The following is a 14257-nucleotide window of genomic DNA, read 5'->3' on the forward strand; positions in this document are numbered from 1 at the left end:
GTTCAATCCCCGGCTGCTCCCCGGCCACCTGAGGAGGGTTCCACATGGTGCGCAGACCTCTCCTGCCGCCCGCTGCTCCCCTCAGCAGTGTACTTTGTCGGTCTGCCTGTTCTGCTCCCCGCTCTGGCTCTGGTGAATTCTCTCACCCTCCCGTGCTTCTGACTGTACCCAGTGCTTGTATAAATAAATAAATAAATCTTAAAAAAAAATAAAATAAAATAAAACTATTTCAGGGAATTAATTCCTGAAACAATATTGTTGCCTGATACAGGACCCATATTTCATCAGTTCCCGTATTATAGTAAGTTTTTTCATTGACCTAAGATGTATTTCAGAGTTGTACACTGTTTAGTTGTCAGATATATTTAGTCTACTTTGTTTTTTTCTTTATTAAAGATTTATTTATGAATTAGTGATTGCTGGTGGTTTTCTAACTATCCATTCTATTGGTACAGTATTGGCATTTTGCTATAGGAATGAACTTCCTTTTTTCACATGTGTCTGTAGTGTCAGTATGTACTCATGGAGCAGTGACATTACATCCATTCTTCATTTTGATAAATTAACCTGAAATTTGGCCATTGGAAACTCCTTTAAGTTGGCTCTTGTGATCTTTTGGCATTATTTTTGCATATTTTGGAGTTTATGGGACAAAAAGATGTTCCAGTGTCCCAGTGTTCCAAACTCTTGGTAATTTCTCTATCCCTGCCCTAGAACTTTATTTCCACGGGGAGCTCTGAATCTTTTCATGGGCAGTAGTAGTATTTATACATGATTTTTTTATTAGCTGCTTTATATGATATAATGACCACTTAAATTGCATCAATATATTAGATTTTAAACATGGTTCAACCATTTTCTACTTGTATGAGCTTCAGAAAGACTTAGTGTTTGAACTTCAGATTCCATATGAGGAAAATGGGATTAACAAAAATTAGTCTTTTTTCGGGAAAAATCATTATCTGGAAATAATTTCAAACTTAAACTTGCAACTTTAAGTTGCAAGAATAAGAATAGTAATAGGGGGTCTCCCTGGTGACGCAGGAGGTTAAGCGTTAACACTATGAAGCAATCCACTGCAGCACAAGTTCAATCCCCAGCCAGGGGGAACCCCATGGAACAGCAGACCTCTCCTTTCTTGCCAGCTACTTCCTTAGCAATGTATTTAATCAATCCACCTGTTCTGCTTCCCATTCTGTCTCTGGTAAATCCTTTCATCCCTCACAACTCTGGCCTGTACCTCAGTTCTTGTATTCATAAATAAATAAATCTTTAAAGAAAAATATTAATGGAACACTTGTACACCCTTTGTCTACATGTCAATATTTTACTTGCCTTTTGATTTTTCATTCATTCTTTGTGTTTATAAACTCTGTCTCTGTGTGTGTGTAGTGAACAATTTGAAATAACAATGGGAAGTATTTTGGACTTTTTTACCCCAAACATTGTTTCCTAAGAAGAAGAAATTCTCATATGTAAAGTATGGTACAGTTATCCAGTTAAAATTCATATTGACACAGTACTGTTCATATTCTCTTTTTGCCCCTGACCCAATACCATTTTTTATAGCATTTTTTTCTCTCTAGTACAGAATCCTACCTAATATCAGCTGTTGAATTCATCTGTCATGTCTTTCTAGTTTCTTTTAACCTGTAATATAAGTGTTTCTTGCCTTTCATGATGTTTTTGATTTTTAAAAATATTTCTCTTTTTGGAATTTTTTCTTTTCTCATAGTGAATTTCAGGCATCAAACTGCATAAGTTAATGTTGTTCTTCTCAGGGCATCATGTTGGGAGACATGCTGTGTCCATCTGCTCCTCCTTGGTGATGTTAATCACTGGTTAATGTGTTCTCTGGTGGCTCCACTCTGTAGTTAGCTTTTACTCCCCATTGGCAACTTATAAGCAATTTGTGAAAGATTCTTTTTTTTTTTTTTAATAGAGGCATGTTTTATTTATTTATTTTATTTGTTTGTTTGTTTTGTTTTTACATGCACTGGGTACAGTCAGAAGCGCGGGAGGGTGAGAGAATTCACCAGAGCCAGAGTGGGGAGCAGAGCAGGCAGAAGGACCGAAGTACACTGCTGAGGGGAGCAGCGGGCGGCAGGAGAGGTCTGCGTGCCATGTGGGACCCTCCTCTGGTGGCCGGGGAGCAGCCAGGGATCGAACCGGCGCGGCAGATGCCGCGGGCAGCTTCGCAACCCAACGCTCAACCGCTGCGCCACCGGGGAGGCCCCAATTTGTGAAAGATTCTTTTAGATCTTGGAGATATTCTACTTCTCATCAAAATCTTCCCTTCTGTCACCCAGATTTAACATCCATTTATAATTCTTGCTTGAACCAATCTTTTTTTTGATGATTACACAGTGATAATTTTCCACTACAACCCTCCCTCCACATTTGAAAGCACAGTTGGCTTTCAGAGTTCTATAAGCAAGAGCCCTTCATTTCTCCTCATTTACTTATTTATCCATCTATCTTTTGTCAGAGTGGGTTCATGGATTTCTAATTTTCAGTGGTTTATAATTCATTTCTTAATTATTTTGGAGCTGAAATTTTTCCATATTTGGCCAGTAGGTTCCCCTTCAAGTTGATTTGTGTGCCCTTGTGACAAGAATGCATCAGCTTTGAGTTCCTCCTATAATAGGATGGTCTGGGCTCACCTTGTGCCTTCCATTCTTCATAACAAGAATCAGTTGTTTCTTCAAGGAGCTGTATTTCTTTTTAGTAGGAAAAGATATTAGAGCTCAAGATCTGGTAACAGGCATACTTACTGAAGTGTCTTTTTTCCTAAGCCTTTTTTGTATGGAGATAGCCAAAACATATAGCTCTTATGTATGTGAAAACATGAGTATTCATGTATACATAATGTGCCTACACATAATAAATGTATTTTAGAAATGAGACTATATATATAGCTCTCGTTCCAATCCCCATAGTGTTCTTTTGCCCTCTCCTATACCATGTTTGTGTTTCTCTTCTCCCACAGTAAGAAACCAGACTCCCAACATCAACATTTATTGAGTCCTTTAATACATTCAATTTATTTTCAGAACTGCTACTAAAAAGAAGTATAAGATATGTTTGCAATTCTTCCAACCTCATACTGTGCCCAAGATTGAGAGTATATATGCAAATAATGTGTTTATCTGGGTGAACTCCCTATGCTCATTCAGTGAAGTTATTACTTGATGTATCCTTGGGTTTATTTCTTTCCATTTGCTTTCACTCTTAGTGTTTTCTTTACCACCTCCCATCCAAGTTGATTAATTTTGTATTTTGAATACATAACTTTCTAATATACTTCCCAAATATGTACGCTTCCTTCTGCTTTCCTTCTAGTCCTGTCTCCCCATTCCTTGTAGAACATATCTGGTTTGTTCCTATGTTTCTTTCTGTTAAGAAATGCAGCTGTTTGCTTTTTAAAAAGTTTTTCATGTGTATTCATTGCTTTTACTTGTAATAATCTTTCTTGGTTTTGCCTTTCATATTGATGTTTAATCTCTTTGGTAACATTTCATTTTTTTAAAAAAGATTTATTTATTTATGCATACAAGAACTGGGGTACGGGCCAGAGTTGTGGGAGGCTTGAGGATTCAGCAGAGACAGAGTGGGGAACAGAACAAGCAGATTGACTGAAATACACTGCTGAGGGGAGCAGTAGGCGAGTCAGGGGAGGTCTGCTGTGCCATGTGGGTAGCTCCTTGGCCGTGGATCAAACTCATGCTGCAGTGGCTGCAGATAGCTTCATAGGTTGCATCTTAACCCCTTGTGCCACCAGGGTGGCCCTAGAAACAATTTTTTTTTTTTTAAAGAGTTATTTATTTATGCATGTAAGAGTTGGGTACAGGCCAGAGGTGTGGTAGAGTGAGAGGATTCACCAGAGACAGAGTAGGGAACAGAACAGGCATACTGACTGAAATACACTGCTGAGGGGAGCAGCGGGCAAGATAGGAGAGGTCTGCTTTGCCATGTGGGTTGTTCCCTGGCCGGCCGGGGATCGAACTTGTGCTCCAGGGGCTGTGGATTGCTTCATAGTGCAGTGCTTAACTCCTTGGCCACCAGGGAGGCCCGAAACAAATTTTAAAACGTTACCATGTAGGATAATTTTTTTTCCCTTTGTGATGGTATGTAAACTATACCTTGAAGGACAAATGTTCTTTGTGCTGATCTGTACCCTTTCTGTCAAAGTAATTTTTTTATATGTGTAGTTATTGTTTTCAGACTCTATTAATTGCTGTTTGTACCTGATTGAATACTCTTTGCTTTTTTCTTCTTTAAGTGTCTCCTGGGTCTTGGGTCTCTTCTGTTATCTAAATATTACAGTTGCTTTTTTGAGGTCCATGTAAAACAAGTATACTCATTGGAATTATAGTTGAGATTAAATAGACTTTATTTCGCTGAGCATGATCCCTTCCAGCGCCGAGATTAAATAGACTTTATAGGAGAATCTACATTGCTTTATTCTGGGTAGGACTATTAAATGAGATCATACATGTAAGGTATAACAAAGTGCCTGGCCCAAACACTTTTTTATTGTTCTATACTACTGACATGTTTTCTTAAGAGATTCCTGTCAGGGTTTTCTGGATAGTAAAAAATGCACATCTCTACTTCTACTATATGTACACACTTAGGAAAACACTGTTCTGTTTTCAAATGCTATGACATATTTTCTAAAATACCAATAAGTTATTTTACCCTTTTCTTTGACATTCATATCTATAAATAGATTTTATTTCTCTGATTAGGTTTCTTGGGTGTTCTATTTATACCCCTCCCCATAGTTTATACAAAAGTCTTTTCAGGTTACATTATTTAAGGCTTAATTTTCTCTTTGACAGGGTGTTAATTGTGTTACTGTGTAACTACAGTTTGGGGAGGAGAAGAAACATAGTCCCATATTTCATTCCTAAATCAAGATATGATTCCATCATAACCTGAGCAACCAATGTAGTAACACCATCCTACTCCCCACTTTTTTTTAAGGTCAATGATGAGCTTACATGATAAATAGTTTTATTAGGACGTCCATATTACCTTGTGCTTGCCATATTATATATTGTTTTTGCTTCTAGGAAGGCTTCACAGGTGTAGCTGCTATTTTCTTTGTTCTCCTTATAATATTGCAGCTAACACGTCATGAGAGTATAGCCACATGCTCTGTCTGAAACACAAATACCATGATTTGAAATGTGAACAGCATTTCTGGTCAATGAAGAATTGTCTACTCCCATATTTCAGTATACTCCTCTTGGGCATGCTTTTGGAGAAAAGAAAATATTATATAGGCTAGGTCAGTTGTTTAAATATCTACCTTTACCTACATGTGTATTTATATGACACCTAGGGAACCTTTCATTTTATTAATTCTTACTCAGAAACATTAATAAAATAACAAAGAGAAGTGACTGTGGAAAGGGCTGGGAAGAAGCTAGAATCTGATTCTTATTTCTCCACTTTCACCGCAGCCCTGTCTGTGCCTGAGAGATATGCATAGCTATGTATAACTTACAGGGCTGAGTGATAGTTCTCTGTAATGTTCTATTTATCATTATTTAAGAGTGTTATAGAATGAATGAACCTAGAGACATCCTTCATGCCTAAAGTAATGACTATCGGGCCTCCCTGGTGGTGCAGCGGTTGAGCGATGGGCTGCGAAGCTGCCTGCAGCCTCTGCAGTGCTGGTTCGATCCCCAGCTGCCAGGCGAAGGTCCCACATGGCGCGCAGACCTCCCCTGCCGCCCGCTGCTCCCCTTAGCAGTGTACTTCGGTCCTTCTGCCTGTTCTGCTCCTGCTCTGGCTCTGATGAATTCTCTCACCCTCCCGTGCTTCTGACTGTACCCAGTGCTTGTATAAATAAATAAATCTTTTTAAAAAATTAAAAAATAAATTAATGACTATCTTTGGCCCTTTGCTCTTGAATATTACTTTTATTTATTTATTTATTTTTATAAAGATTTTTTTTTTTAATTTATATAATAGCTGGGGTACAGGCCAGAGGCGTAGAAGGGTGAGAGGATTCACCAGAGACAGTGGGGAACAGAACAGGCAGACTGACCCAAAGCACTGCTGAGGGGAGAAGCAGGCACAACAGGAGAGATCTGCTGCGCCATGTGGGAATCTCCTTGGCCGGCCGGGAATCGAACTCGCACTGCAGAGGCTGTGGGCAGCTTCACAGCACTGTGCTCAACCCGCTGCGCCACCTGGGAGGCCCTATTTATTAATTTTTTTAAAGTTTTTTTTTTTTTTTTTTTTATACAATAACTGGGGTAGAGACCAGAGGTGCGGGAGGGTGAGAGGATTCACCAGAGACAGAGTGGGAAACAGAACAGGCAGATTGACTAAAATACACTGCTGAGTGGAGCAGCGGGCGAGTCAGGAGAGGTCTGCTGCGCCATGTGGGTTGCTCTCTGGCTAGAGATTGAACTCGCTCGTGCTGCAGACACTGCTGTTAGCTTCATCGGTTGCATATTAACCCCTTGCGCCACCAGAGAGGCTCCCTTTTTTTTTTTTTTAAAGATTTATTTATTTATACAAGCACTGGGTACAGTCAGAAGCATTGGAGAGTGAGAGAATTCACCAGAGCCAGAGCGGGGAACAGAACAGGCAGACTGACTGAAATACACTGCTGAGGGGAGCAGTGGGCACGGCAGGAGAGGTCTGCGCGCCATGTGGGACCCTCACCAGTGGCCAGGGATCGAACCGGCGCTGCAGAGGCTACGGGCAGCTTCGCAGCCCAGCGCTCAACCGCTGCGCCACCAGGGGAGGCCCAGAGGCTCCCTTTTTTTAAAAAATTATTTATACATATAAGAGTTGGGGTGTAGGCCAGAGCTGGGGTGTGGGTATAAGAGGATTCACCAGAGACAGAGTGGGGAACAGAACAGGCAGATTGACTGAACTACACTGCTAAGGGGAGCAGCGGGTAATTCAGGAGAGGTCTGCTGTGCCATGTGGGTTGTTCCCTGGCCAGGTTTGAACTCATGCTGCAAAGGCTCCAGTTAGTTTCATAAGTTGCCTCTTAACCCTTTGCGCCACCAAGGGGGCCCTTGAATATTACTTTTAATCAGTGATTTTCATAAAGAAAGCTGGCATGATTAGTGAAATTGGCCTTACAGAGAAAGACAAATACTACACACTATCACTGATACATGGAATCTTTAAAAAAATTAAAAGTGGAATTTTTTTTTTAAATACACACACAAACTCACTCTCTCTTTCTCTCTCTCACGCGCATGCACGCACTCCCTCTCTTTCTCTCACATTCTTTTAAACAAAATAGAAAAGTAGTATCCGGAGATGATGTGTAAATAGGAGAGGTTGGTAAAAGAATTTAAACTTTTAGCTATAAGATGAATGAGGTCTAGTGATCTAATGTAAAATATGATTGTAATTGAAAACACTTTATTGTGTAGTTGAAGCTTGCTGATAGGATAAATATTTGAGATGATGGGTATGTTGGTTAACTGGATGTGTACTTAGAGCAAATTACCACAGTGTATAAATATCTTATAATTGTATTTGTCAATTATACCTTAATATAGCTGAAATTAAAGTGACATGATTATTAAATTTAAGGGTCTTAGATATCAGAACCTCAGTCTTCACAAAAGCAATGGCGCTTTCCTATCCTATTTATTCAATAAAAGACGATAAAAAGTAGAAATTGTTACATTACTTACCACTCATGTAATTGTTAGTGTTTGTTTTTAAGATTTTTATTTATTTATTTATACAAGCACTGGGTACAGTCAGAAGCGCGGGAGGGTGAGAGAATTCACCAGAGCCAGAGAGGGGAGCAGAACAGGCAGAATGACGAAATACGTTAGTGTTATATTTTTAATTTGTTCTAATTGTGGACGTGAGCAAAATAAATCAGCTTCTTTCAAATACTTTTAAAGCTTTTTAATTCTTTTAAATACTGTCAAGTGATTTTATTATGTAGATTCTTATTTTTTTATAATATGTTTTTATATGACTTTAGGTTCATGCGAAATGGATTTTGGACACTGATGTTTTCAATGAATGGATGAATGAGGAGGATTATGAGGTGGATGAGAACAGAAAGCCTGTGAGTTTTCGTCAGCGAATTTCAACAAAGAATGAAGAGGTATTTGGGTTGACACCATTTTTCTCCATTGGGTCTTTCTTCTTTCTTGACCTTACTGATATCAAATCTTTGTTAATAAGCTGTCACCAATAAACCAAAGTGCAACGGTCATCACATAGTTATAACAGTTACTACTTTTAGCAGCCCTCTGCGGAGCTGGCATCTTCCAAAAAGGGGTAGTGAAAACCTCAAATGGTCATTAAGATTTAAAGTCACCCCTGTAGTATGGCATTAGTGCAGCTGATTTTGTTCACTAGATATGAATTTTAATTTTGTATACCCAAATACCACAGAATAATTTAATTAAGTAGTTGTTTTTCCAAGGGAAAACTCATTTAGTTGGGTTTTTTTTCCATTTAGTTTTAATATTTGTTAATAGTTTTGGTAATGAAAAAAAAATTTAGTACAAACTACAAGCCATTATAGGTTTCACTTAAAATAGTCCTTTTTTTTTGAGATACTTAAATATTCTTTAAATGCCTTAGGAAGTGCAAATACTTAACAATAGCTAAGATATGGAAACAGCCTAAATGCTCCACAACAGATGAATGAATAAAGAAGATGTGGTATATATTCCTAATGGATTATTACTCAGATCAAAAAAGATAAACTCATGCCTTTTGCAGCAACATGGATGGAGCTGGAAGGGTTTTGTGCTAAGCTTAATAAGTCAGAAGGAAAAAGAAAAGTAACAGATGGTTTCATGTGTAGGTGGAAAAGAGGGAAACTGAAAAAAAGGTCAGGAAAAAGACAAAACTTGCAGGCGAACCATAGATGTGAGGCATATAGCAGGGGAGGGTGAGATTGAGGGGTCAAACAGAGAAGGGAAGAACACAAAAGATTGGTTACAGTTCTCAGGTGCTGTGATGGTGGGAGAATTATTGGGACTACACTTGAGGGAGAGATCAAATACTGTATCAAAAATGAACAATGATGTAAGAAAATTAAAAAAATCCTATATTAAATTTTTTAAAAAGTGCAATCATTATAAGCATTATAAGCTACAACTTCTGAGATAGGTGTGTCTGCAGGGAGATCTAAGCCTGAGAAGAAATGTTGTGTTTGTTACAGTTTTAGGTAGAGACCTATGATTTAAAAGTTCTTTTCACTGGGAATATTTAATGTTTGAAGTTTTATTTGGTATTTTTATTTTCTGAAAAATTTTTGAAATAGATAAACTTTTAGCCATTACAATTATTTCATACCTTTTTTCAGCCCTGTGATCTGACTTTCTTACTTAAACATTATTGTCTTGTGTGTTAAGAGTAATATTTTAAAATGGGTGTCCCGTTCCCCCCCCCCCATATTCTTTCATTTTTATTTTGCTTCTATTTGCTTTGGTATTTGAGTAATTTTTTTTTTTTAAGTTTTAGCTTTCTGTGGCTGTTAACGATTATTATATATTTGTTTTCCTCTAATGCATTTCAAACCAAGTTTTTTGTGTTGTTAGGAATATTCTGATTTCCTTATCATGTTATTAAATGGGCCTGTTCATATCCACTCCTGTTCAGATTTATATATTCACATATTTTTCAGGGGATTACATAAAAATTTAATATCCCTTTTGAAAATTTAATTTTCAGGGCCTCCCCTAGTGGCGCAACCTCTGCAGCGCCAGTTCGATTCCCGGCTACTGGCGAGGGTCCCACCAAAAAAAAAAAAAAAGAGAGAGACAAAATTTCATTTTAAAATGTTACTATACCAATTAAAGGTGTCTATAATTTAGATTTTCTATTAAAATCTCTCGTAGACCTATAAAAATCTCAGATTCCCAGTTTGATGTTACAGAGCTACTAAAAAGAGACAGTTGTGAGGAGTATGAGCATACCAACAGATTATTGTTGAATTAATGTTTTAATCTGTGATTTTTTTTTTTTAAGATTTATCTATTTATTTATACAAGCGCTGGGTACAGTCAGAAGCACGGGAGGGTGAGAGGATTCACCAGAGACAGAGCAGGGAACAGAACAGGCAGACTGACGAAATACACTGCTGAGGGGAGCAGTGGGCGTGGCAGGAGAGGTCTGCGCGCCAAGTGGGACCCTTGTCATCGGCTGGGGATCGAACTGGTGCTACAGAGACTGCAGGCAGCTTTGCAGCCCAGCGCTCAACCACTGCGCCACCAGGGAGGCCCCCAATCTGTGATTTTTTAAAAAATTAACTTAGGTGTTTGCTTTTTCTTTATTGTCTTTTATTAAGTTGCTCATTACTATGTGGAGGTTGACTTTTTTTTTTTTTTTTAAGATTTATTTATTTATTTATGCAAGAACCAGGATACAGTTAGAAGCGCGGGAGGGTGAGAGGATTCACCAGAGCCAGAGCGGGGAGCAGAACAGGCAGACTGACGAAGTACACTGCTGAGGAGAGCAGCAGGCGCGGCAGGAGAAGTCTGCACGCCTGTGGGACTCTTGCTGGTGGCCGGGGATCGAACTGGCAATGCAGAGGCTATGGGCAGTTTCGCAGCCCAGCACTCAGCCACTGTGCCACCGGGGAGGCCCTGGAGTTTGACTTTTATAACGATAGGCATCATCCAACTCTTTTGACTCATAGACTGTCTATAAATAAAATCATGTTATCTGTCGATGGTGATAGTTTTAGGGATAGGTTGACTTTCAAATCATAAAATGTAATCTTATTTTTATCTTTTGTATCATAAATTTATCCCTTTTATTTTTTTTAACTGATGAATTATTAATAGTTTCTGGTATATAGTCACAAGCTCATTCAACCTTTGTATTTTATTAATTTAATAGTATGTGTTTTACACCCTCCTGGTAGTTATTAAAAATTACTTTTCCCACCCTGGGAATACAGAATGTGGTGAGGAACAGTTTTTAGGTGTACAGGTTTGAATCTGTCTGTTTTATAACATAGTTTGACTACCTGTGGGGTGGTGCTTATATTTCCATTGGTATGTTACCTGCAAGTTCAGGGAAATTCTTTTGACTGCTGGTGATCCAAGATGATTAACGTGTGCTCTCAATCTAGTGGGTTTGTTACTATCTTCATGAAAACTCACCTTGATATTTTCCACCTTAAAGAAACTAAGGAGTCAGCAAAGCCTGACTGATACTTATTTCCATTTACTTCTTCCTAGCCAGTCAGAAGTCCAGAAAGAAGAGATAGAAAAGCGTCAGCTAATGCTCGAAAGAGGAAACATTCACCTTCTCCTCCACCTCCCACACCCACAGAATCACGGAAGAAGAGTGGGAAGAAAGGGTAAGCACTGCAGCATGATTCAGAAGGCATTAAACAAGCTATAAAGGACTTTCATATTTTTACATTTATATTAGACATTTTGCTGAAAGGAGGTCCATCTTTATATTGATTAGAAGTCTTTAATAATTGTACTTGTTTCAGGATGTTATTTGATGAGCATCTTATATTTATACAAAGGTAGCTTGAACCCATCTTTTTTCCTGTATCAAAGTATATGTCAAGAAACGTGATTGGTAAGGAATTTAAGAAATTTTATTTGCCATTGTTAGGGTCATTGTCTCAGTTTTTACCAGTTGTCTCATTTTTAATCAAATGACTCATCAAAGACATGAACCTATGACCATGACTATTGGATGTTTTGGAAAGTGCTGTAAACATAATGCAATATTCAAAATGCTCGGTTTACCTTAGTAAATCTAAACTTGGAGGGATTTTGGTTTCTGTTGAACAGATTATTGTAGGTGTTTAATGAGACTTTAAAGTCCTTTGCACGGTGCCCAGCCTGAAGTAGATACTTAATAAATGGTAGGTAATACTTAATAATTTATTATATATTAAGTAGATAATAAATTCAGGGTTGTCAATATTTTGTCATTTTGCAGAGATTATAGTTTAAGTCAAAAAATTATAAACTCCAAAATTCTTTGATGTGATAATTTGTAAATTTCTGGCTGTTGACTGGGCTGTAAAGATCTACTTTCCAGCAGTTTCTTTTCTTTTTTTTTTTTTTTAAAGACTTATTCATTTATGTATACAAGAACTGGGGTACAGGCCAGCATTGCAGGAGGTGATATTATTCACCACAGACAGAGCAGGGAACAGAACAGGCAGATAGACTGAAATACACTGCTGAGGGACGCAGCAGGTGAGTCAGGAGAGGTCTGCTGCGCCATGTGGGTTGCTCCCTGGCGGGCCAGGGATCGAACTCTCACTGCAGTGGCTGCAGCCAGCCTCACAGTGCTGTGCTCAACCCTTTGCACTACCCGGGTGGGGGGAGGGGGAAGGGGAGTTTCCTGGGGGAGGGATGGGGGGAGGGAGGGTTCCCCAGCAGTTTCTTTTTATATTGCCTTTCCTCTGCTACCAAATTGGCATTTCATGTCCCCAGAATACATCTTGGTTTATGGTATTTCTTTGAAGGGTAGGAATATCAGAAGCATTCTTTTTTTTTTTTTTTTTTTAAGATTTATTTATTTATTTATACAAGCACTGGGTACAGTCAGAAGCATGGGAGGGTGAGAGAATTCACCAGAGCCAGAGCGGGGAGCAGAACAGGCAGAAGGACCGAAGTACACTGCTGAGGGGAGCAGCGGGCAGCAGGAGAGGTCTGTACGCCATGTGGGACACTCGCCGGTGGCCGGGGATTGAACCGGCGCTGCAGAGGCTGCGGGCAGCTTCTCAACCCAGCACTCAACCACTGCACCACCGGCGAGGCCCAGAAGCATTCTTAATTATGTACACATATGCTTTTAGGAAAGTTTAAAAATCTTTTTAAACATAATATTACTATGACATAAAAATTAAAACCAGAAAAATCTAATTTTCTTTAGATACTATTGGTAGTTATAGTATTTCTTTAATTTCTAATCTAAATCTTGCTGTTGAGATTCAGTAATTTCAGAGCTACCCCAGAGCCTTGTGAAGAAAGTCATAACAACTTTTTCAAGTGTTTCTACACCTAACTTAAATGTGCTACTCTTCCCACTTACAGGCTGAGTGAGATATGGGGTACCAGAACACTAATAATCACTGATTTGATATCCAGGAGGCTCTCAGAAGTTGTCTCTATTCCAAATGTAAAGTCCACCAAATTGAGTTTCCCCAAATATATGTATGCATGTCCTTTTTTTTTTTTAAGATTTATTTATTTATGCATACAAGAACTTGGGTACAGGCCAGAGGTGTGGGGGTGTGTGAGAGGATTCACCAGACAGAATGGGGAACAGAACAGGCAGATTGACTGAAATACACTGCTGAGGGGAGCAGGTAATGTTCTAATTTGGCTTTAACTGAACCTTTGTTTTGTTTTTCTGTATCCTACATATAAGTGACACCATTTATTATTTGTCCTTCTGACTGATTTCTCATAGCATTATCCCTTTCAACTCCATCCATGTTGCCACAACTGGAAAGAATTTATCTTTTCTTGATAGCTGAGTAGTATTTATTTGTGCGTGCGTTGTGTGTGTAGGTGTACACACACGCCACATCTTAATCCATTCATGTGTTAGGGGCATTTAGGCTGTTCCCCTGTCTTGGCTTTTGTAAACAGTGCTGTAATAACCATGAGAGTGCAAGTTTCCTTTTGAATTGCTAATTTTGTTTTCTTTGGGTCGATGGGAGTGGAATTGCTGGGTTATATGGAAGATCAGTTTGTAGTTATTTTCTTTTTTTTTTTTTAATTTTTTTTTTTATAGAGGCATTTATTTATTTGTTTGTTTGTTTATACATGCACTGGGTACAGTCAGAAGCGAGGGAGGGTGAGAGAATTCACTAGATCCAGAGCGGGGAGCAGAGCAGGCAGAAGGACCGAGGTACACTGCTGAGGGGAGCAGCGGGCAGCAGGAGAGGTCTGTGCGCCATGTGGGACCCTCCTCCAGTGGCTGGGGATCGAACCGGCGCCGCAGAGGACGCGGGCAGCTTCGCAACCCAGCACTCAACCGCTGCGCCACCGGGGAGGCCCTATTTTCTTTTTAATTTAATTTTTTTCCAAAGATTTATTTATTTGTACAAGAACCGTGGTATAGACCAGATGTACAGGAGGGTGAGAGGACACCAGAGACAGAGTGGGGAACAGAATAGGCAGACTGACAAAATACACTGCTGAGGGGAGCAGCAGTTGAGACAGGAGAGGTCTGCCACACCATGTGAGTATCTCCATGGCCGGCGAGGATGGAACCCGGCACTGCAGAGGCTGTGGACAGCTTCACA

General features: G+C 39.2%; 1 protein-coding gene across 1 annotated transcript in view; it reads left to right on the top strand.

Moving 5' to 3' along the window:
• The window catches only part of SMARCC1 (SWI/SNF related BAF chromatin remodeling complex subunit C1), a gene marked incomplete at both ends in the record, with an annotated part of 181317 nt that overhangs the window by 39059 nt on the left and 128001 nt on the right, over positions 1-14257 (top strand). Inside the window, 2 exons of the mRNA XM_084247855.1 lie at positions 7985-8110; positions 11208-11329. Coding sequence (XP_084103981.1) covers positions 7985-8110; positions 11208-11329 — 248 coding nt within the window. The remainder of the gene's footprint in view (positions 1-7984; positions 8111-11207; positions 11330-14257) is intronic.

Source organism: Talpa europaea, assembly GCF_964194135.1.
Source record: "Talpa europaea genome assembly, chromosome: 11".
Taxonomy (NCBI): domain Eukaryota; kingdom Metazoa; phylum Chordata; class Mammalia; order Eulipotyphla; family Talpidae; genus Talpa; species Talpa europaea.